Here is a 21,622-nt window from a genome sequence, read left to right as displayed (position 1 = left end):
ATCTTTTAGAAGCAAATTAATGTTTATATATAGTTTTTTAACAAAAAAAAAATGATTTTTGTTTAAATTAGATTATTACTTTTGTTAACTGTTATTTTTTCAGATTATTCACGGCATAAAAAAAATATTGATAGATAATGACTGGTTTTCACAAGATCTAAACTGTGAAATCACATAGATAAGTATTATTCATTCAAGATATTCATCGTGCTAACATCATCCTACTTAAATTTAGAATCACTTAAATTTTTTTAAAAAGTCATTATGTTCGTCAATGTTTGGATGAGAGTTTCATTAAAAATAAGAAGTAACTCTATTTATATATTATACACAACCCATACATCAAAAGTGGAAAAAAAAAAAAAAATAAGTTATTCCAAGCAAACACAATAAAATATATAAACTTTAATTACAATTGACAACTTACAGATGAAATATGTTTACTCAACTTATTATATTATAAGTATTAGTAAAATTATACCTTAAAATAGTTAACAAATATAAATATAAAAATAGACATGTTAATTTTAATTATTTTTATTTTCTTTCATAATCTAATTATTTTAAGTATATGTTTTACTTTAAGTTATTATATTTTTTTAGTGTATCTCACACTATTCAAAGTAGCTATATTTTAAAATATTTTTCAATCAAATTTGAAATAAAGCAAATAGTATATTTTTAAGTAGACAGCTTAATTATGTTATGTTGACTAATATAATGATTAAAAAGTATATATCAAAAAGCAGTAATCTAAATAATATAAAATAAATAGTATATGGACAAATAAAATAACGTAATATAAAAAATTAATTATTATCTATTATGTAATTAAAAGTAAAAAATATATATCTTATATTAAAGATAACAAGATGTATCTTGTCAGTAGGAGCAGAGAAAAATAATATAAAAAACATTCAAAAGAGAGATTTAAAAAGATTGCGTTTGCCGGGAGTCGAACCCGGGTCTATTGCTTGGAAGGCAATTATCCTAACCGTTGGACTACAAACGCTGTTGATGTTATACTATAGACATTAAAATAAATTGTTATAAACTATACCATTTTAAATTCATCACTTGAAAAATAATATACCCTTGAAATCACTTTAAAAAGGGTTATGCTGTAATAATTGAAAAAAAAATACATTCTTAAAAATGGAAGTATATATAACATGAGAGGGAGATTTTGTTCTTAAATATTATTTGACTTAATTCTTTAAAAAAATATATCTTTTTGATAAGAAAACTACTATATTTTATATTTTTAAAGAACTCATAAATAAATATTTGTTTTTAAATATTAAATACGTCAAACGCTATCTTATCCCGATATTGTATGTTTGACCTCTATGCATAGCATGCAATATAAAAACGCGTGCTCTATTCTAGAAAATTCCCAAATTCCAACATTTTCATTTTATATTACACTTTTTTCATTAACTAATGCTGTAATTGCTTTAAAAAAAATATTAGTTCACCAGCTATCAACAGTTAAACTAATTGTAGCTAATAATCTTTTCTGTCACAGTTTTTCATTAAATACAAATACAATTCTATCATGAATTTAAGTTTAAACTGTTTAATTAAATTTTAATGTGTAGTCAATAAGAAGAGATATAATATAGGTGAAATTGTTTACGTATATCTAGAGGAGATTTAACGTGTGAAGTAATACATAGATACATAGTTTTCGTGGGTGTCTTGTTTTCTTCTAGGGTTGAGTGTTCAATATGATACTCCATAAATTATTTGTTGTTTGAGATTAGAGAGAATTGAAGTTAATGACTCGTTCATTCAATGTTAATGTTTTATATTTAACAAATGCTAATTCACTTTACTTCATTAATATTTTTAGTTTGTCCAAATAATATTTAATATGGTCAACAATAAGTGTATTCTTAATCCATGTGTAAATTTAATTTTTATTGTAATACATTATCTTATATATATTGATAAATCCACCACACTCCTTTTATGTGTGGTCTTGATATTTTTCTAATTGAATAATAAAAATTAATTAATCGAGACCTTTTGTTTTGCACTAATACAACATTATTTTCGAATATGAAGATTGACGAACGACTTATTATTATACATCATCGGACTAAGGTCATGATGTTAGAATATGTCAAAAGAGAAGATATCTAATAAAGGGGAACAGACGAGAAACTACTACAACTGAGACAAAAGAAATAATAACGTACACAATAATACATGAAGTGCTTTTTTTAACTCATATTTTACATTATACTCATTATATATTTTATATTCTTACTGACTTGAGCGTGAGAGTATTTTTTACGGATGGAGTCCCCTAATTTCCTTAGAGCTCATGAAACTTGAAAGAATACGATCAATAATCATCTCAGAATTTAACCAATCTCAATTAAATATTTTAGATTTCTCAATGTTTTAGATTTGAGATAGGGAATTTTCTTAAAAAAAACATCTAACTTAGATTAGGTGGTTTTCTCTGATGCATGGACATGTTTGAGAGCTTTGTGAAGGTTCTTGAAATTCAAAGTGATTGTTTTTGGGGTCAAAGGTGAGTGGGGTCATGCATGAGCTGGCAATGACATCTTCGAAAACTGGGTGGAGGTAGGCCACTGGACCATGCACCATTGTCATCTTTTGAGGAAATAATTATTAAAGTACTCTTTTTCATATAAATTAGTGTTTCATATAATAAATGCACACTTACTTTATTTATAAACAATAAATATGCATGGAGGTATCATTTAATAACCATACAGTACTCAACCCACACACATTCTAAGCTATCATTTAATCAAATACGTATTTCAAATACTTTTATAAGATAAAATATGTACAATGCTATATTGTTATGAATTTTTCTATATAATATTTTTGTACATGTTTCGTATATATTTTTGTTTCTATTAATATGAAATTAATTTTTATTTTTAGTTTAAATTTTAGATTTTTTAAATACTCTTTTATATAATAACAAAAATTCAACACAAATTATATTATAGTATTATAATATTTACATTAATGAATTAACATAAAATATTTTAACATCTTAAAAATTAATAATAATTAATTTTAATAATTTTTTATTATAAATATTCAGAATATTTAAAGTTTGAATTAAAAGTAAAAACAATCTCAAAATGAAGTATATCAAAAAAATGTTTAATTTTTTTATATAAAACTATGCTAGAGTCACAAATACTAAAGGAAAATATATGTCATAATAATAGTGAATTTGAGATTAGAATATTGGGACTAAAATGATTATTTGAGTTACTTTTTTACGTTATAACTTCAACTTCTATCATAAAATTCATGTGATTTTTTTTATTTAGTTATTTTTTTTTTACAAATTACTTACTAAATTATACTCCATTATGTGTTGCTTTGTTTTTGTAAATTATGAAATGATTATATTTTTCTTATTTGTGTAGAAATATTTTATATTTTTTATACTATTTTATTTTATATTTTTTAATACGGTCCTTTTGTGTCATCTCATGACAGTCTTTAGTCATAATAACAAAGTCAAATAGATAAACACAACAGAATATATAAAAAAATAGTTCTTTATACAATTATTACTTTTTTACATTAAACACAATTAGTTATCATAAAAAAAATATTATAAATATATATATACAAGAATGTGACTGCTCCAATATTTTAATTTTAAATCTACCTTTAAAACTTAAATTTAAAATAATAGTAGTGATTATGATAACTGATACACAATTTATACATTTGACTAGAAAATTATTACATTGAATAGAATATAAAGCTATTTTATTATAATAAAAAGTAAAATTTATTTAAATATTTCAATTGAAAAATATATAAGATATTTGTACATGTTTAATTAGGTGAATCATTTCAATTAAATCGTCTTATTTAAAAAATAACAAATAGTATTTTTCGTAGCATTAATATTTAAGGGCCTCAATCAAATGATAATATTTCCGTTTTCCTTATATATGAATTTAATAACAGAAGAATATTGTTTAAAAACTTATAAAGTAAATCAGACTTAAATATAAATGGTAAATATTCTGTTCAATTAATAAATATTGTAATATTATATATACAAATATTTTCTTTTAAATATTAATATTGAGTATATCGTATTGATATAAAATAGAATAATGATGGATATAAAGTTACTATAAATCAGACATAAATATAAATGGCAAATATTTTGTTCAATTAATAAATAATGTAATATTATATATACAAATATTTTATTTTAAATATTAATATTGAGTACATTGTATTAATATAAAATAGAATAATGAGTGACATAAAGGTACTATAAACTATAATAACAAAAATACTAAAAGGTAGGGATCACAATCAACCTTGCAATTAGGAATTAATTTACACTTATTCCAAATCTAACAGAGAAAAATTAAGTTGAATTGTGTTAGGGTTTTTTAATAAATAAAAAATAGAGGTTAAGGGTGAGGGTATTTACCCTTAACTATATATTATGTTCTTTATTATATTATATTATGTGTTTCAAAAAAGTTGATAGCTGAAACTCTTATTTATTATTGTAGTTTTAAATAGTTATAACATTTTTATGTGTTAAGGAGTGTTTTGAAGAATTATATGTTCAGACACTCCTTTTAAATGGCGTGGTGTCCGATACTTGTATTGGACATCGTACACGTATGATACTTGTAGGATACGTATCCCTAAAATGTCCAACTAAAAAAGTATTTGTTAGATTTATGACAATTATAGTACGGTTCTAACACAATTTTAAAAAGGAAAAATATATTAATTTTCTCAAAATTCAAACTTTATTGTATAAATTGTTATAATGATTATAAAATTAAGAAACAAATCATTGTGAACCAATCATGAAAATAATTTTTCTGTTCAAAAAAATAATTAGGAACATACTTGTGCACATAAATCTTTATTGTCAATTTATATAATTTATAATTATATAATATATAGATTTATGTCTCTGTGTCTTACATTTTAGAAATTTTATGTATCTCCTCGTGTCTGTGCTACCTAGATTACAACACAAAACCTATGATGAAAGATTGAAAATTATGTGTATTAATTGCAATCTTTTTACTATTTCGAATGTAATTATGTAAACCTTTTACCCATATTTATTTAACCCTTTTTTTTTAATCTTTGTGTAAGGATGATGATATAGAAAAATAAATAATGTTAAATTAATTAATCATATTTTGTGTATATTTTTTTAAAAAAAAAAAAATAGGGAACAGGTGGATTAAAGCAAACTATCTAAGATTTCTTCCATTATATATAAAATAAAACTACAGCACGTTATACACATAAAAAAAAAATTGTAAACAAAAAAGTAAGATACATTTAAATATTTTTTTAAATTTAATTACATTTAAATTTTAATACAACGATATTTGGATAAAATTTTAAATCATTAAATTATTATATATATTTTTTACTTTATCACATAAATTAATTTTTTACTATTTTTTTCTTAAATTTTAAATCCATTTCTACTTATGAAAACAAAAAAAAAATTCTTCGTTTTCTCTCTTTTCAGTTTTCAATGATCATAATACACCGGAATGTAACCATTATCATGCTATTATAAAGTTGAGAAATAGTTGTTGCAATTTCACGATAGAAATGTCAAATGATGACAATGAGTTATATTTATCTTCATTTTTAAAATATAAATTTATATTTATTTTCGTTTTTGTTTTTATTGGGGTATTATAGTTACGCCGTCTTCCTTAGGTAACAATATATACATATCTGAATATTATTTAAAATATTAATTAAATAATTATTTTTAAAATATAACAAATGAAATTATATATAATTAAAAATTTATGATAACTATAATATTTATTACTTTTACGAAATATTTTATAAGAATAATATTTCAAATAATTTAAATATCAAATGAGGTAAATGTTGAAAGAAAAAAAAAATGTAACAAAACAAAAGAGAAAGTAAGAATTAAAGAATTAAGATAATTTTTTAGGTTACCTAATTAATAGTTTATACAATTCAACATATTGATAGTCAATTTTTTTCATATGACAAAAGTTAAAATTAAAAAATAAAATAATTAATGTGTTCTAAAAATAATTTAATTGAGGATGTAATGAGAAAAAAAAGTAATTTGGGATCCGAATGAATTATATGAATAGAATAAATTGAAAAGTTTCTTCAAATGAGCACACAAAATATTTTTTATATAGTATTCAATAATGTAAAGAGTAATAATTTTCTATTAATAAAATATATATATATATATATATTTGTTTTTCTTCTAAAATGATATATATATATAATATTTATTTTAAATTAGTTTACTTTTTTAACATATATTTATAAAATATTATAATCTTACATTATATAGAAGGAGATGAGTTGATTTTGTATTTGAAAATAAAAGAATTGACACATAATAGTTAAATTGCGAGGTTAAATTCATGGTCACTTTTAGTAGTAAATAATTTATTTGTATATTATTATAAAATAAAATATATATTTTAAAAAATGAAGTTGTTTTGATAGGATTTGTCTTTTAGTGTTGTGATTTTCATCCAATAAAGTACAACTAGTTGGCACTACCGTAATTAATATATATAACTTTTTCTTCTTTTCAACTAAATAATAAGTACAAGAGATATATATGAGGAAAAAAATTGCATTCTAAACCAACGATAGAGATTTATTTGAAAACAAATATGGATAAAATTATGTTTATGTAGGAGAAATATCCGTAAAGGTACATCAATCTAATTTTATTTTGTAATGAAGCAGTATAAAAAATAAGAATGACTTAAATAAAACTAAACTTATAAAATTCTTTAAAATTTAATTATATTGAGGATTTTTTATTTTTTTTATACTACCTATCAATAAAAAAATCTGTGGAAGATGTTAGATTCACTATATGACAATTTTTATGCATAAAGTATTTTTTTTATAATTTAAGATAATTACTGTAAAAGTCTGGTTCAATAAGAAAAATATAACATCCTGATTGATATATATAAATAATTGAAGGGTTTTTTCATAAGAACTTGTATGCATAAAAAAAAGATCAAACAAAATATATATAGTATAAGATAATATTCTCAAATATTAACTTGTTCATAATATTCTTATATATTAACTTATAATCATACTAAACGTATCATATAATCGTTATATCAAATTGTATTATAAACCATAAAAAAATAAGTTAATAAATTATTGTAAAATCCTACTAACAATCACACTCATATCACATAAGTTCTATCATATAAACATGAATTCTGAAATATACACTAATACATTGAATTTATACTATTGAGATTCTATACTTATCACACTAGCATTCTCTTTGATTAAATATAACTTATAAGATATTATCAAATGATGAACACTCAATCATAAAAGTGAGTGTTTGAACAAAAATAATACAATTCAATTATGCTTTAGGAAGGTATTTCACTATATAACATGAAATTATTTAAACAAGACATTCTTTTTTAATTATAAAAAGTGATGTCCACCAAAAATATATTAACTTAAACGATGAATATGACATAATTTTTTCATTATCCAATCATTTACCATGTGTTAAAATATTCATGCAATAATTTTTTGTGATGTATTTTTAATACTAATTTTGGATATTTGTACAAAACTGTTAAATGTTATTATAAATTTATGTGTTAAATTCAAAACAATTTTCACAAATTGAATTATATGTTGGAAGATATGTGTATATAATTTATAACCCTGATTTTGATACAAATTTCATAGTTAACGTAATAAATACTATTATGATTAAAATCTGAATTAATTGGTTAAAAGAAGAATGTAGTCTATTTTTTTTTTTTAATTTTGATTAATTTTTTTTTTCTATTTTTATGTGTTTTTGACAGAAAAAAGGTTAATGACGTGTATTTTTCTGTTGTGAGTTTGGAAGAACGCCCAATCCGAGTCAGGCATCAGGTGAAAACGTTACTGTGGCAGTTGTCAGTTCTCACTTTACAGCCTAAACCTTATGCCCGCAGTTTACCCTTATTTCCACGCGCCTTCTATTGTAACCTACTAAGCGCGTCAAACCCACTTAGTTCCGTTGTAACGCCGTAACCTGTTACTTATATCATACCATCTAACGTAAAAACGGCTTTATATAGTTATAGCCTGATATTTTTTTTTTTCACGTTTAGTCACTACCCACTTGCGTTGCGGCTATGCAATTTTGCTTAATTATGGTTGGAGTGAGTGATTAAAGTCTAAGGTTTCACAAGAGTAACACTTATGATTAAAAGTATAAATCACCTTCACATACCCCAAAATGCAAACTATTTATGCCAATACAACTTTACCATTTTCATTTCTACTACTTTCTGCTATTCATTCTATTTGGCCATGAACATGACAGATACACTAAACTTATGATTATTAGTAATTATTTGGTTATTATGCTATTTATGGGTTTTGATAAAGATGTATTCTTATTTGAAGTTGGGTTGTTGAGTTTGGTTAAAGTAGATTCATGCCTTTTAAATTATTTGGAAAATTGGTTGGTAAAAGGTTTTGAATGAGATAAGTTTATTTGAAAATATGAGGGTTGAATAAATAAGAGATGAGAAGATGGAAGAAAGATTAAGATTATTATTATAAAAAAAAGATAGAAAAAGTGAGAGGATTTGCATGGGACAGAAAGAAGCAAAGGGAAGTGGGACCAATGAGTAAACCAGCTGTGAAATGCAGAGGCTCATATTTCCTCCACATAGGTTTTTTTCCACTTCCCCTTTCCCACAGTATTCCAACCCGGACTTCGCTTTTCCCAATAACCAACCAAACAAAATATATTTACTAAATAAAAACATTTTTTTTTATATTAAACAAAAAAAATAAAATAAAAACAAGAACAGCATCCACTTACTATAAGAACATCCAAGAGCGCGTTACCCCCTCCCTTCTCTCTCTCCTTCTCTCACTCTCTCATCATGGAGGTGCAACCGCCAACCCCCTCGACTGCGCCGCCACCTCCGCCGCCACACCTCAACTACCCTGATTCGGTGGAATCCTCCCCACGCTCCCGCAACACCGACTCCTGGGATGAGCCCTTTGCGCCGGCCTCGTCCAAGCTACGTCTGATGTGCAGCTACGGCGGGCATATCGTACCGCGCCCACACGACAAGTCCCTCTGCTACGTCGGCGGCGACACGCGCATCATCGTTGCGGAACGCGCCACCTCACTCGCGGACCTCTCCACGCGCCTCTCGAAGACATTCCTGAACGGACGGCCCTTCACGCTCAAGTACCAGCTTCCTAACGAGGACCTCGATTCCCTCATCTCCGTCACCACCGACGAAGACCTGGAGAACATGATCGACGAGTACGACCGTACTGCCGCCGCCGCCACTTCCGTCATCAAACCCTCCCGCATCCGCCTATTTCTCTTCGCTACCAAACCTGATTCCACTCACTCCATTCCCTCCCAAATCCTTGACACCTCAACCAAATCGGACGACTGGTTCTTGAATGCCCTGAACGGCAACGGAGTACCTAACCGAGGCTTTTCCGACTCTGCTTCTGTTAATTGCCTGGTCGATCTCGACGACGAGGTGGCTGGGAACAACCTCGAGCCCGGTTCGAAGGACGCTGGGGAAGGTGGTGCCGGTGCTGGTGTTGGTGGTGGCGCTTCGTTGGGTGGATCTTTCGGGAACGGAAAGAATTTGAAGCAGGATGTTCACTCCGTTCCTGATTCGCCCATGCTCGAGACGACGTCGTCGTTTGGGTCCACTTCGTCGTCACCGTCGCTGGCCAATTTGCCGCCGATTAGGGTTCACGTCGTGGAGGATCAGAAGGTAATGGGGATTGAGGAGCAGTTCGCGCAGATGGGGGTTGGTGTGGGGCAAAAGCAGCAGGATGAGGGTTTTGTTTTGCTGTCTTCGCCGCCTCCTCCGTCAGTCCCGGCAACTCTCTCCGCCGTGGGTGTACCGATTGGGCCACCGACGATTGTCGTCGGGGATTATCTCAACCGGGTTGTCTCCGATGATGAGAGATCCGATCATGGGGTTCCTGTTGGGTATAGAAAGCCACCCACTCCTCAACCACAGGTACAGACACAAACACAGTCACAGACACAAGCACTTGCTCCTCAGTTTCAACAGAAGTCAACTGGTGGTAGCGGCGGTGTTGTTGATTTGCCTTCTCCTGATTCAGTTTCAAGGTATACTCAGTTTTCAATTTCTCTTTCTGGTTTTGGCTTTGGCTGAGGATTGTTCTAATAATAAAAATAATAAAATTGGATTCATTAATATTTCATCTGTGTGCTGTATCAAGGGGTTGGTTTTGAGTGTATAGGATTAATAAGGTGATTTGGTTATGGGTTTCAATTGGCACTGTTTGAATTAGGTTTTTGGTGATTGTTTTGATCCTGCAGTGATAGTAGTCTTGCGAACTCAATTTCGCGTCAGAAACCTGCTGTTTATCAAGAACAAGTTCAGATTCAATCTGGGACTACAAGGGTTCCTAGTAACCCTGTGGATCCGAAGCTTAATGTTTCTGATCCGCACGGTCGGATCCAGATGCAGCAACATGTACAGGACCCTGGATATTTGTTACAACAGCAATTTGAACAGCATCAGCAGTCCCATCAGCTGCCACAACAGCAATTTGAGCAGCACCAGCAGGCTCTGTCACAACAGCAATTCGAGCAGCACCAGCAGGCGCTTTCACAACAGCAATTCGAGCAGCACCAGCAGGGACTTCCACAACAGCAGCAACAGTTTATTCATGGCACACATTTCATCCACCATAATCCTGCAATTTCTGCGTATTATCCTGTATATCCTTCCCAGCAACATCAACAGCATCCACAGCATCCACAACTTTACTATGTTCATACGAGGCAGCCGCAGGCTTACAACCTGCCTGTGCAGCAGGCTAATATGGGTGAGTCTGCGGGAAATCTTGCTTCTAGCCGGCCTCAAACTCCACCAAATCCTGCTACATTGGTTCCACAATCTGCTGCATACAATCCCATGAGAAATTCCCCCATGCCTAAAACTGAAATGAATGCTTACAGAGCCGCAACTGCTGGCTCCCCTCAACTAGTTCAAGTTCCTACAAGCCAACATCAGCAACAGTACGTCACTTACTCACAGATTCACCATCCATCACAGTCCATGGCTCCCAATTCTGCTCCTCAGCCGAATTATGCTTTTGATTATGCCGACCCTGCTCATGCTCAAATATACTACTCTCAACCTTTGCCACCCACAATGCCTTCCCAGTACCAGACTATGACTGCTGCTGCTGTGATGATGCAGGAAGGTTCAGCTCAGCATCCCTCAGACAGTTTGAAGCAGCAGATAAGAACCTCACAGCCATTATAAACCAGTACTTAAAAAAAAAGAAACAATTTTGAAAAAAATGGGTTTGGTTTCCCTTTAAGTTTTATATGCAGTTCCTGTCGTCATGTTTGGTGAACTGTTTGTGGTATGTATTTCGATAGAAAAATAAGAAACTGTGATCATCTTGTACCCTTTCTTGTATGTCATAATTTATAATTTATATAGGAAACAAAATTGGTCCAAGGTTATACTGTAAAAGGTCAAGTCTGAAACTTGTATTGTGAAGTTCAAATATTAATTCCTGAAATGATTGTCATATAGATTAGCGGGTTTTTGTTTCTTGCTCTTTTCTTGTCATGGTGTTCATGATAAACTATTAATTCCTCTTTACAAGTGTAATGGGTAAGGCCATTTTGAAGTCTTGGACTAGCAGTTTGCCCAGGCTTCTTATTTGACCGCCGTATTTTCAATCCTCTTGTCCGTTTACACGCAAATATCATATTTCTTATGATTGACTTCAGGTTTTGCTGCGCTTGACCCTATGATTTTTAGTTTGAATTTGATTCTCCTTGATGAAAGCTGCGCTTTGAGTTATCATCTACATCCAGCTTTTAAATGCACAACTAAAAAATTACTGCCCCTTGGATTTCTCGATAATCAAGTGGATCCTTCACTATCATTTGAAGCTGCATTGTATGACTTTATTCAGAGACTAGTCAGTTCAATGAAATTTGATCACGCTCGACAACACTATGTTTACACTTATCCCAGCTTTGGTCTAATGGCTTATTTTCATTTTATGCAAGAATTCTGTCATAGAAGCTAGTCTCTGCATTGTTGAGATAACTGGAGGAACAGAGTTCAATTGCTACCTGGTAAAAAAGACGGGCACTTACAGTAACAAGACCAATTTCTTGAGCAAAACACAACTGTATAATAATAACACTGACAACAAAAGTGTTTGATTTATGTGAAATTTTAGCGTATAGTGAATTTTAAGATTTAATATAAAACCCTGCACAGCAGAGTGCACGTTACATAATGTTTGATTGTGCTGAATTTCATGAGACTTAGTGGCAAGGTACATAAGATTCGATGTTTTCTTGTACTTTTAGTCTGCACTAAGCACTAGTTAGTGGTTTATATAAGAATAGTTTAACTGTACGAGGTTTAAATGTTAGGATGATATGCAAGATTTATCTGGTTACATGGTTGGGAGTACAATTCTGGTGGGCTCAAACCAAATAGAAACAATGAGTAAAAACAATGAAAAGTATAGTTATATCTCAATATTATCCAACTAGACGCTTGCACGATTAAGCAGCTGCCTACACTAAAATGTTGTCATGTGTGACTTAAAATAAAATCCTGGGACTAGTGGTTGATGCTGACTCTGCTTCAAACAACTTATTGCAGACTTGTAATGTATTATTAACATTATCATCCACATTAATGACGGAGCTAGCAATTGTCAAATGGCTTATGGTCCCTACCTCTTTAATGTCAACGTAGGTCAGGGTCCCTCACCATCCCATAATCTGGTGTTTGCTTAGAAGTTGCTACCGATTCAATGCACATAATTGGTGCATTATTGCCGACCGAGGTTTTAGGGAGCCTTAGTCCAAAGTGGGAAGTTGGGTTGGTCATGGAAACCCATATGACTTTAACAAAAGCATGGAAGAATAGTGTGTTTATGTACACCCCACCGAAATTAATGCCATGTTTCAATTAGTAGCATCACATTACCCTTTGCTTCCAATAACTGAATTCCATAACGAGGGAGAGGAACCAGTGAGCCATCTCCTAAAATTTGATTCTCTGCCTCCCAAGATTTATCATTTTTAAAAACACTGATAAATCAGAGTCATCTACTTCAAAGGGTGAACAATATTTCTGTCATAATGAACATACCACGTTTATTTATTCTCAGTGGAATATTCGAAGTTTTTGCCTTTGTTTGGAAGTGGGAAAGGATGAACTGAACATTTATTAATTCATAACAACCGTGTATTACTACATGAGAGAATAAAGATTGCAATTCTACAAATCGTTTCCTTTTTGGAGTATGTGTTTCTTTTTCTTCCTTTCATAAAAGAACGAGATAATCTTCCTATATTTCCCCAAACTTTATTGCAATCAATCGAATAATAACATATCATTTAGGCTTGAATCCACAACCGACACAATGAACAATTCTTAATCGATAAAGGTTGGCAAGCATATGGTCGTTTATGCCTATTTTATGCATAAAAACAACAGTTTCCTCCTAACTTTCACTAAAGACACTTTCAAGCGTTTGATCACAAACTTTTCGCCCTCTCACCACGGTGGCAACGTTAATTTTGCGAGACAATGACAAGTGATCAACTGAAGACCGTTATTAGAGAAATTTTTGGAGTATGATCACACAGCAATTCACATGGTAATGATGTTACGTGTCTAGTGACTACGGACTCAATTTTCGGATAATGAAGATAATGTCTATCACTTTACATAAGAAAATAATATGATAACTATTATTTTAATAGTGTGACACCAAATAATTGTTACAAAATGGACCTAACGAGTTCTGCTTATGTAGCCAAACGACATTCCTAACAATGACAACAATAACAATAATTGGTAGTTCTGGAGAAGAACAACGCAAGCAAGTATAAATTTTCTTGGCGATCAAAAATCAATCTACAGATATATCAAAAAAGAAGGGGGAACAATAATCTAATTCTAAATCGTTACATCAAACACTCTTACACAATTATCAGCTCCGCAAGAAGCAAGTTGCATACTCGTGTGATCTTCCTGATTTTTCTTCCACGCTAAACGGTTTACAGCAGATGCATGGCATATAAAAGGATCTATACGTACAACAAGAGCAGCAGCGAAACCTGGTGCTGCTATGCAACCATCATCTGCTCTGTTACAAGACAGATTCCACAATTCTATTTGCCCATTTTCCATTCCAACAGCTAGAAGTCCATGATCCCTTTGATGATGGAGACCAACCCAAGATAACGCTGTCACACTACTCATAAATTGAGGCAAAGTCATAAGCTGCCTGATGGATGAGTCCTTTTCAACGGCCCAGATTTTCACTGTCTTATCCCGTGAGCCGGTTGCAAATTCATGACCGTGTGGATTCCATGAACATGACCAGATAATTCGCTTGTGCCCCTCCTGCCTGGCAAGAAGACTATAATTAATTTCACCGGACCCTGTAAACCACAACAGAGTGATTAGGATATCTGTCGAGTTGTAGTAGCTAACAAAACTTGCAACTGTCAAAGTACTGAAAGAGTCCAGTAAATAATTGTGAAATATTTAACTTCAAGATAAGGGTTAGCTCAGTTTCATTAGTTTTCTGCAGGTTTGAGACTGTCATTCCAATTCAAGAAATGTCAGGTCGCAACCAAGGAAAATAACCAAATGATAATATCAAAAAAAGGTGCAAATCCTCTATGTCTAAACAGTGATGATATGTCTACCTGTTCTTGTGATTGAGAAAACGGAGAACTGGCGATCCCTCGAGACAGTTAAAAGAAAGTTGTCGTCATGTGAGAATTCCATCTGTGTCACTGTTAAGCTGTGGGATTGCAAGCGGCCAACTGCTTTCCATGAACCGACCTGCCAAAGCCATACCTCTGCAACAGCAGCAGACTGGGCCTGCATTTCATAAAAAAATGTGCAATGATACATGGCAATATCATTGATAAAGCAGAAAGGTGAACAAGGTAGAGACTGGCTAAAAGAACAATCTAAGTCAACTTGATTGAAGTTAGTTCATATCCAATGTAGGGAAAACACACTGAATGAAGATTAACCCAATAAGGAGTGTCTACCGCTCTAGTTACGAGATATATGAGCACAAAGGATTTCAATATAAGTAGGCATTAGATCTTCTGTCTAATAATAATACGGGTTCATAGCTAGACTAACAACACTACATACCTTACATGAAGAAGCAACTAGCTCGCCCTTATGATCGCAGCATAAAGAAAATAGCTCATTTCCATGCCCATAGAGTTTGTGTGATTCAGGCCAAAGTGTATGCCAAGCCAGTTGATCTTCAATTGGAGGTTCAGTGAAAACAGTTGGAACGGCGTCGGGAATAGTTTCAAGGGTGTCAATACCATCAATACCACTTCTCTCAGGGATCTCATGTACAGCTGCAATGTAGAAATACTCTAAAAATGATAAACTTTCAAAACACCAACAGTTCAACATGCTAGGAAAAATGTTAATTGTTTGAAAAGTAGTATACAGTATCTTCCTACCTCCTATAAAATAAATTTACACCAAATATGTCAGTTAAAAAGCCCTGTGTGACAAGTATCTCAGTCAGCTTATCTTGATAGCAGGTTCAGTAAAAATGTACCATTTTTTAATCTCTGAGAAATCAGGGAGTCTACTCTAGGAAAGTGACCAGTGTGTTAATAAATTCAAGCATGAAACGAATGAAGAACAAATACAAAATAGTCATCAATCTCAACTAGAGGCCTGTAGTGGCTAACTCTAAAAATGCTATAGCAGGATCACCATTACTTTAAATATTATTAATACCAACAGTAATTTATAACTGCACATACAAAAACTCAAATAACCCAAATTTAAAGAAATTCATAATAAAAATAAATCACAGTTTACGCACACAATCATTGTCAATCCAAGAGAACATGGAAAAAAAGTCAAAATGAAAGATGATACCTGACAGGAAAGGAACATAAAAAATTAGATAAAACAGCAATAGAAATGTAATTTTAGTATACTTTCGTTCTTCCTCGCCAACTCCATTGGTGACAAAATCGCACTAGAGGGATAAAAAATCACAACTTTAAAAGTTGGAAAGACTGTTTTCATCAATTTGAAAATACAAGGACTTAAAAACAAGTTCAATCAACGGTACAGAACTAAAAACATATTTTCTTTAAAAACAATTAGCAACATAATATTTGCGAAAGGCTAAGGAAGAAGAAACAGAACACAAGATAAAAAAATAGTCCTATAAAGTATGAAGGACAGGCAAAATTTTGAGGAATATTTTACCCAAACATTGATATTTCAGGGGTAAAATGAATTTTTTGAAGAATGGATCATAGTAGCACTGCTATGCTGTAACACACAAAAATCTGCTATTTTTGGTCACTACTGAAAAACAGTTCCTATATTTGAATCCCATTGCGGCCAAGGACTTGTCTGCATCACTATCATGCTATATAGTGCAGTATTGACTCCTATGAGAGAATAATGATCTAAAATTTACATTTCTAAATTAAAGGCCTTCCAACAATAGGCCAGGCAGTAGAAAGAAACAACTATTGTCCTGGTTAAAAAGTTCACATTATTGCCACAAGGGAAAATTTAGAAGTCTATTTCCCAATAGCTTATATGTTATACAGATTAAACAGAAACAGATGAGTTAATTAACCTGTTATGAGACTTCTATATATACCACTGCCCAGTTCAAGCAGTAAATACTAGGGTTGAACAAATCAATTCTAGCATCTGAGTTTAAAAATGATCCAATAAAAAAATTTATTTTAGTATTTGTATGGATGTTAATATTGAAATATTAAAAAGAAAAGTTAACCAGTAAATTACATTGAATTATGAATTAACTTAGTTTGGGAGCACATTTTACCTGACTAGTAAGATTAATAAACCGCATGGTTATAATTTTCTCCCTTACCTAATAGCATTCATTTCTAGTCTCAACCAGTGGCTATATCCATTTGTGTAATTACAACCACGTATAATAACTAGAAAAATGAACACCGGAGATCGCTACAAGAAAGAAAACCAACATTTGCCAAAACGATAAAAAATTCCCTGACAACACATCCCTATCAATTTTAACTTTCAACAAAATAGCTGACCTTGAACATAAATAGGTTTCTGTGATAGTCCAAGAGCTGACATGTTTGCACCCAAAATCTGAACATTTCCCAAGATATCATCAGAAGAACAAGACTTCTGCAAAGTGGCATTATTTAATGTCTTCAGAAATGATAACGGGGCTTCAAATACTCTGGCAACTTTTTCATCAGCGCCACTGACAAAACGATGATTCCCCTTCCCATGAATAACTGCCATACAATTTATATCATGACCATGAACTTGAGGACGAGATATTTCATGCCAGAATTCTCCATCTTGGAGAGAAGCCTCAACTTTCCATGGAGCATAAATTCTAGTTGTCTGCAATTTTTCACATGTCAGCAGTTTCAGAGGCAATTCAAATTCAAGAAAAATATTCAGTTATTATTGAACACCAAGCTGAGAAAACTAAAACAATTACACAAGCAGCTTGTATTTCAATATTTTTTTCTTCTGATAAAAAATTATGTTCTTACACTAATAGACAACAGGGTCAAGTCACTTATACATTTTAAAAAGCAAGTTCACATAAAATCATAAGAGATATTTTAATAGACACGATCAATAGTTAATAACTTTTGCAGACAGAATGTGTTTTAAATACCTGGTCATGACTGGCAGTTATAATATAATCACCAGATCTAGCCCAGGAAATATCAGTCACTGGTGCAAAATGACCAGATGGAACCTTTTGTGGCAGCCAATTATCATTACCAACATTTTTCCAAAGATGGAAAGATCCTCCATATCCATGTGCTAAAATTGAATCTCCGTTTGGGCTCCAATGACCACCATAGAACCCCAGAGCACAGTGGCTAAGTTCACCAACAGTGACCACATTCATCCAGACTCCAGAAGTCTTTTCAGGTTGCCAGATCATCATAGTCTTGTCCATAGATGCAGATAAGATACTTTGAGGTTGATAATAGGTATCCCCTTCTATGGATGAAACCAAAGGAGGTTGCCACATTACTGAATATACCCAATCCTCATGTCCAATTAAAAGAGATTCTAAGGATATCTGAAAAGAAGATGAACCAGCCAAAAGTACAGGACCTTCTATATAGGATGATAAGCTTATTTCCCCTTTCTTGTATACACCGTTTCCATTCAACATAGTGCAGCTTAATGCCATCTTCCAAATTCGTATGCCTTTATCCTGAGATGAACTAACCAGAAAAATATTGTTTACTTCCCCATTCACATTTATAGGCAATGAGAAGTCCAAACTCCGGATCCAATCTGTATGCCCTTTTAGCTCACATGCATGTACAAGCTGGGTTCATGAGAAAAAGAAGAGTTAAATATTATAAAGACAAACCAACATAAAACACTACCCGATACCAAAAGTTCATGTTAATAATCTACAACTATGTGGATGCAGATACCTTTCCTGTCCTTCCACCAGAATAAAGATGAATTTTGTTATCCAATCCTCCCATTGCAAGGACAATTTGCCCATCATCTCCAGGCAATTCAGCTAATGATAAGGCTACCATAGATTTAGATCCAATAGAGAAAGAATCCAGGCACGACAATTTACAGTCACCTAAAATGATGGAGCAAGTCTCAATCAATGTACATTATCAAATTACTAACATGGTACTAAACAGGGTCATTGTCATTGAGAACTACGGCTTACCGCTACCAGTCATTGGAAATACAAGTTCCCATACACAAACAGTGCAATCTGAAGAAGTAGATGCAAACATTGCCTCAGTTTGAGAAACCATAATTCCACTAATGCATGTAACACCTTTCTTGTGCATTTGTGGCAGTTGTAACACTTGCCTCCACTAAAAACAATTCAAAGACAAATACGCAAGAAACGATAATTTATAATTCCATCTAAGTTCCCAACAAACAAATTTCTCTCATAATTTATTCGTAAAAAAACTGAGTTAGAAAAATCAACAACCAAAGAAGAACACATACCTTCCCATCAGCAAGGGACAGTTCCCACAAAATAATAGAACCATCTGCATCCCCAGAAAGCAAATAATGCTGCTCCAATTGTTTTGCTGCACTTCAAAAAGGAAGAAGCATATTAACAATTGATTAAAAAAATTAAACATTGAAACTGGTCTAGTAATTTCACAACAACTCATTATATCGTTATGCCAAATAGTTTACTTCAAGTCAAACTTCGCCAAAAAATGAGTTTGTAGAGTTCAAGTTGATGAGAGATGGAGAAAGAGAGCACCTTTAAAATGAAACTTGGAAGTTGGGAGCCAGTGGGTGCAATTCACAACTGACTTGTGCCCCGGAAGAGTGGCCACAATTTGAGCACTCTGCGAAAACCAAAAGGATGAATAAAAAAGAAAGGAAATGAAAATCTAAGATAAAGGGTGAGTAAAAGTAGAAGAGGGTGGAAAGAGGACCTTCGGGCAGAAAATAGCAACGGCGTTGTGAGCTCCAAAAGAGACGAAACCAGAAGCACCCCATGAAACGTTGTTCACTATTCTGTTGCATCCCGCTCCAATAAACACCCTTTTCACTTCCACTTCACCGCCACCACCACGCATTTGCATTTCTCACGCACTGTGCACACAGGGAGAAACTTTGAAGGCGGCGAAAGCTATTGATTTTGGGTTCTCAGGCGAAAATAGAGCCGAAACCGATCGTTGGAAAGAAGAGAAGAGAATTGGGCCCCAAGTGGGCTTCTTTTGTTTTTTGTAATCCGCAAATTCTTCCTGCATCGGTGGTTTCCTCATGCACCTCCATGAGTGCCCTAAAAGACCATTTTAGCCCTAATGAAAATAAATTATATTTTTGTACCCTTCATCTTTCTCTATTTTATCATCAGCCGCATCCCAGTTTTTTTTCTTTATAATAGAGTAGTTCTGCAGACTGTTTCTTCCTGCACCTCCATATCTTCTTCTACCACCTGCATACGCAACATGAAAATACATTTTTATCCTTCTTGTATTACTCCCATAAAATAGTTTTTGGATGGCAATTGCTTCCTGCACCATATCACTGCACCCGATTCTAGCGGAAAAGACGAAACTGTCTTTAAATTTTTTTTCCGAAATATGTGTTCTGGATTTTTTTTTTAGAACGAAATTTATATTACGGATTTTTTTATCCAGAATGGGTTTTTTATTTTTGTTTCTGAATTTTCATTTCCGAAACACAATAATCTCTCTTCTGGATTTTTTTTCTGGAATGTATTATTTTTAATTCTGGATTTTTTTGTCTGAAATAGAATTTTAATTTTTGTTTCCAGATTTTATTTCCGAAACTCAAGAACCACTTCTGGATTTATTTTTCCATAATATATTATTTTCAATTCTGGATTTTTATTTCCAGAATTAAGGGTATTTTTGGAAATTAAAAAAATATGTTGGGTGCAGGTTAAAAATGATTGGGTGTATGAAGCATTTGTCTTTTTGGATTACATAATCCAAAAACTTATTTGAAAAAAACTTCCGGATTACATAATCCGGAAGCTAAATAAGATTTCCAAATTATGTAATTCAGAAAGTAATCATGCATCTGAAAAAAGGCTTTCGAATTATGTAATCCGAAATATTATAAAGGAGCATTTTTAGAAATTTGAAAATTTATGGAAGTGAAAGAAAAAGGTATGGAGGTGCAGGAAGAAACAGTCAGTTCTGCACCCTTTTGTGTCATATTGCATTTGCATTGGAGAGTCATTTACTCGTTGGGCCGTTACTAGATGTTCATAAAATATATGTTTCCACGTTTTCTATTATGTGTTGTTGTAATCCATATCAGTAATTTGAAAAAAAACTGAACTATAGAATTCGGTTTATTTTTCGCGTTTTGTACAAATTTTTGGATTGTACAACAAAAAAATGCATAAATAATGAAATATAAATAAGATTGTAAAATTCAAATTATGTGTTGTTCAAAGTATTTTTAATCATTTTGGTTATCATTAGTAAGGTTGATGTTGCAAATATAGTTATCTATGATAAAGATTGTGATTTTTGAGTAAGTATATCTCAATAGATGCATATAATAGATGCAAATATATCTCAACATCATTGCAAATATAGTTACCTCTCTTAATATAATAGATGCACTCGAAGGACAACATGATTGGTAGGAAAGATTTCTCAAATAACCTTCGAACCTTTATTTTTCTTGTAAGTTTTGTGAATGATGTTGCTTGCTTCGAGACTTTGGGAGGGTGAGGTAAAAAAAACAAATGTGTAGTTAAAGTGTAGTATCACTGACATTATTTTATAATTACAAATACAGTATATTTATTAGGATTATATAATATTAATTTTGGATTAAGCATTTTGAGTCTTTTATCTTCAATGAGATACTTGTACTTAACTTCGAATTATTGTCGTTGTGCAACCTAAATTGTAAGGTAATCGATAAAATATTGATTTCAGCCTTTATATAAAAGTAATAGTGAATATTAACATTTTTTACCTTTCAAGTTAGTTAGA

The 21,622-nt window shown here is 31.8% G+C and overlaps 2 protein-coding genes and 1 non-coding gene across 3 annotated transcripts; 1 reads left to right on the top strand and 2 right to left on the bottom strand.

Moving 5' to 3' along the window:
• Positions 1 to 940: 940 nt before the first annotated feature.
• On the bottom strand, positions 941 to 1,012 carry TRNAG-UCC (transfer RNA glycine (anticodon UCC)). Its single transcript has one exon. It is a non-coding gene; the product is annotated as a tRNA-Gly (tRNA).
• Positions 1,013 to 8,746: 7,734 nt separating this feature from the next.
• LOC137830118 (uncharacterized) lies at positions 8,747 to 11,641 on the top strand. The gene is made up of 2 exons (XM_068637267.1): positions 8,747 to 10,195; positions 10,409 to 11,641. Exons 1-2 carry the CDS (start codon positions 8,967 to 8,969, stop codon positions 11,361 to 11,363), a joined length of 2,184 nt encoding a protein of 727 aa, XP_068493368.1. The 5' UTR covers positions 8,747 to 8,966; the 3' UTR covers positions 11,364 to 11,641.
• Positions 11,642 to 13,815: 2,174 nt separating this feature from the next.
• Positions 13,816 to 19,838, bottom strand: ELP2 (elongator protein 2). The gene is made up of 10 exons (XM_068633950.2): positions 19,574 to 19,838; positions 19,396 to 19,483; positions 19,128 to 19,213; positions 18,835 to 18,988; positions 18,581 to 18,741; positions 17,797 to 18,468; positions 17,192 to 17,513; positions 15,267 to 15,484; positions 14,804 to 14,981; positions 13,816 to 14,533 (listed from the first exon to the last, which is right to left on the bottom strand). Exons 1-10 carry the CDS (start codon positions 19,721 to 19,723, stop codon positions 14,046 to 14,048), a joined length of 2,517 nt encoding a protein of 838 aa, XP_068490051.1. The 5' UTR covers positions 19,724 to 19,838; the 3' UTR covers positions 13,816 to 14,045.
• Between the last annotated feature and the right edge of the window lie 1,784 nt (positions 19,839 to 21,622).

Source organism: Phaseolus vulgaris, chromosome 7 (genome assembly GCF_051622355.1).
Source record: "Phaseolus vulgaris cultivar YP4 chromosome 7, ASM5162235v1, whole genome shotgun sequence".
Classification (NCBI taxonomy): domain Eukaryota; kingdom Viridiplantae; phylum Streptophyta; class Magnoliopsida; order Fabales; family Fabaceae; genus Phaseolus; species Phaseolus vulgaris.
Note: the sequence above shows the minus strand (reverse complement) of the source record. Positions and strands in the feature narration are given on the sequence as shown.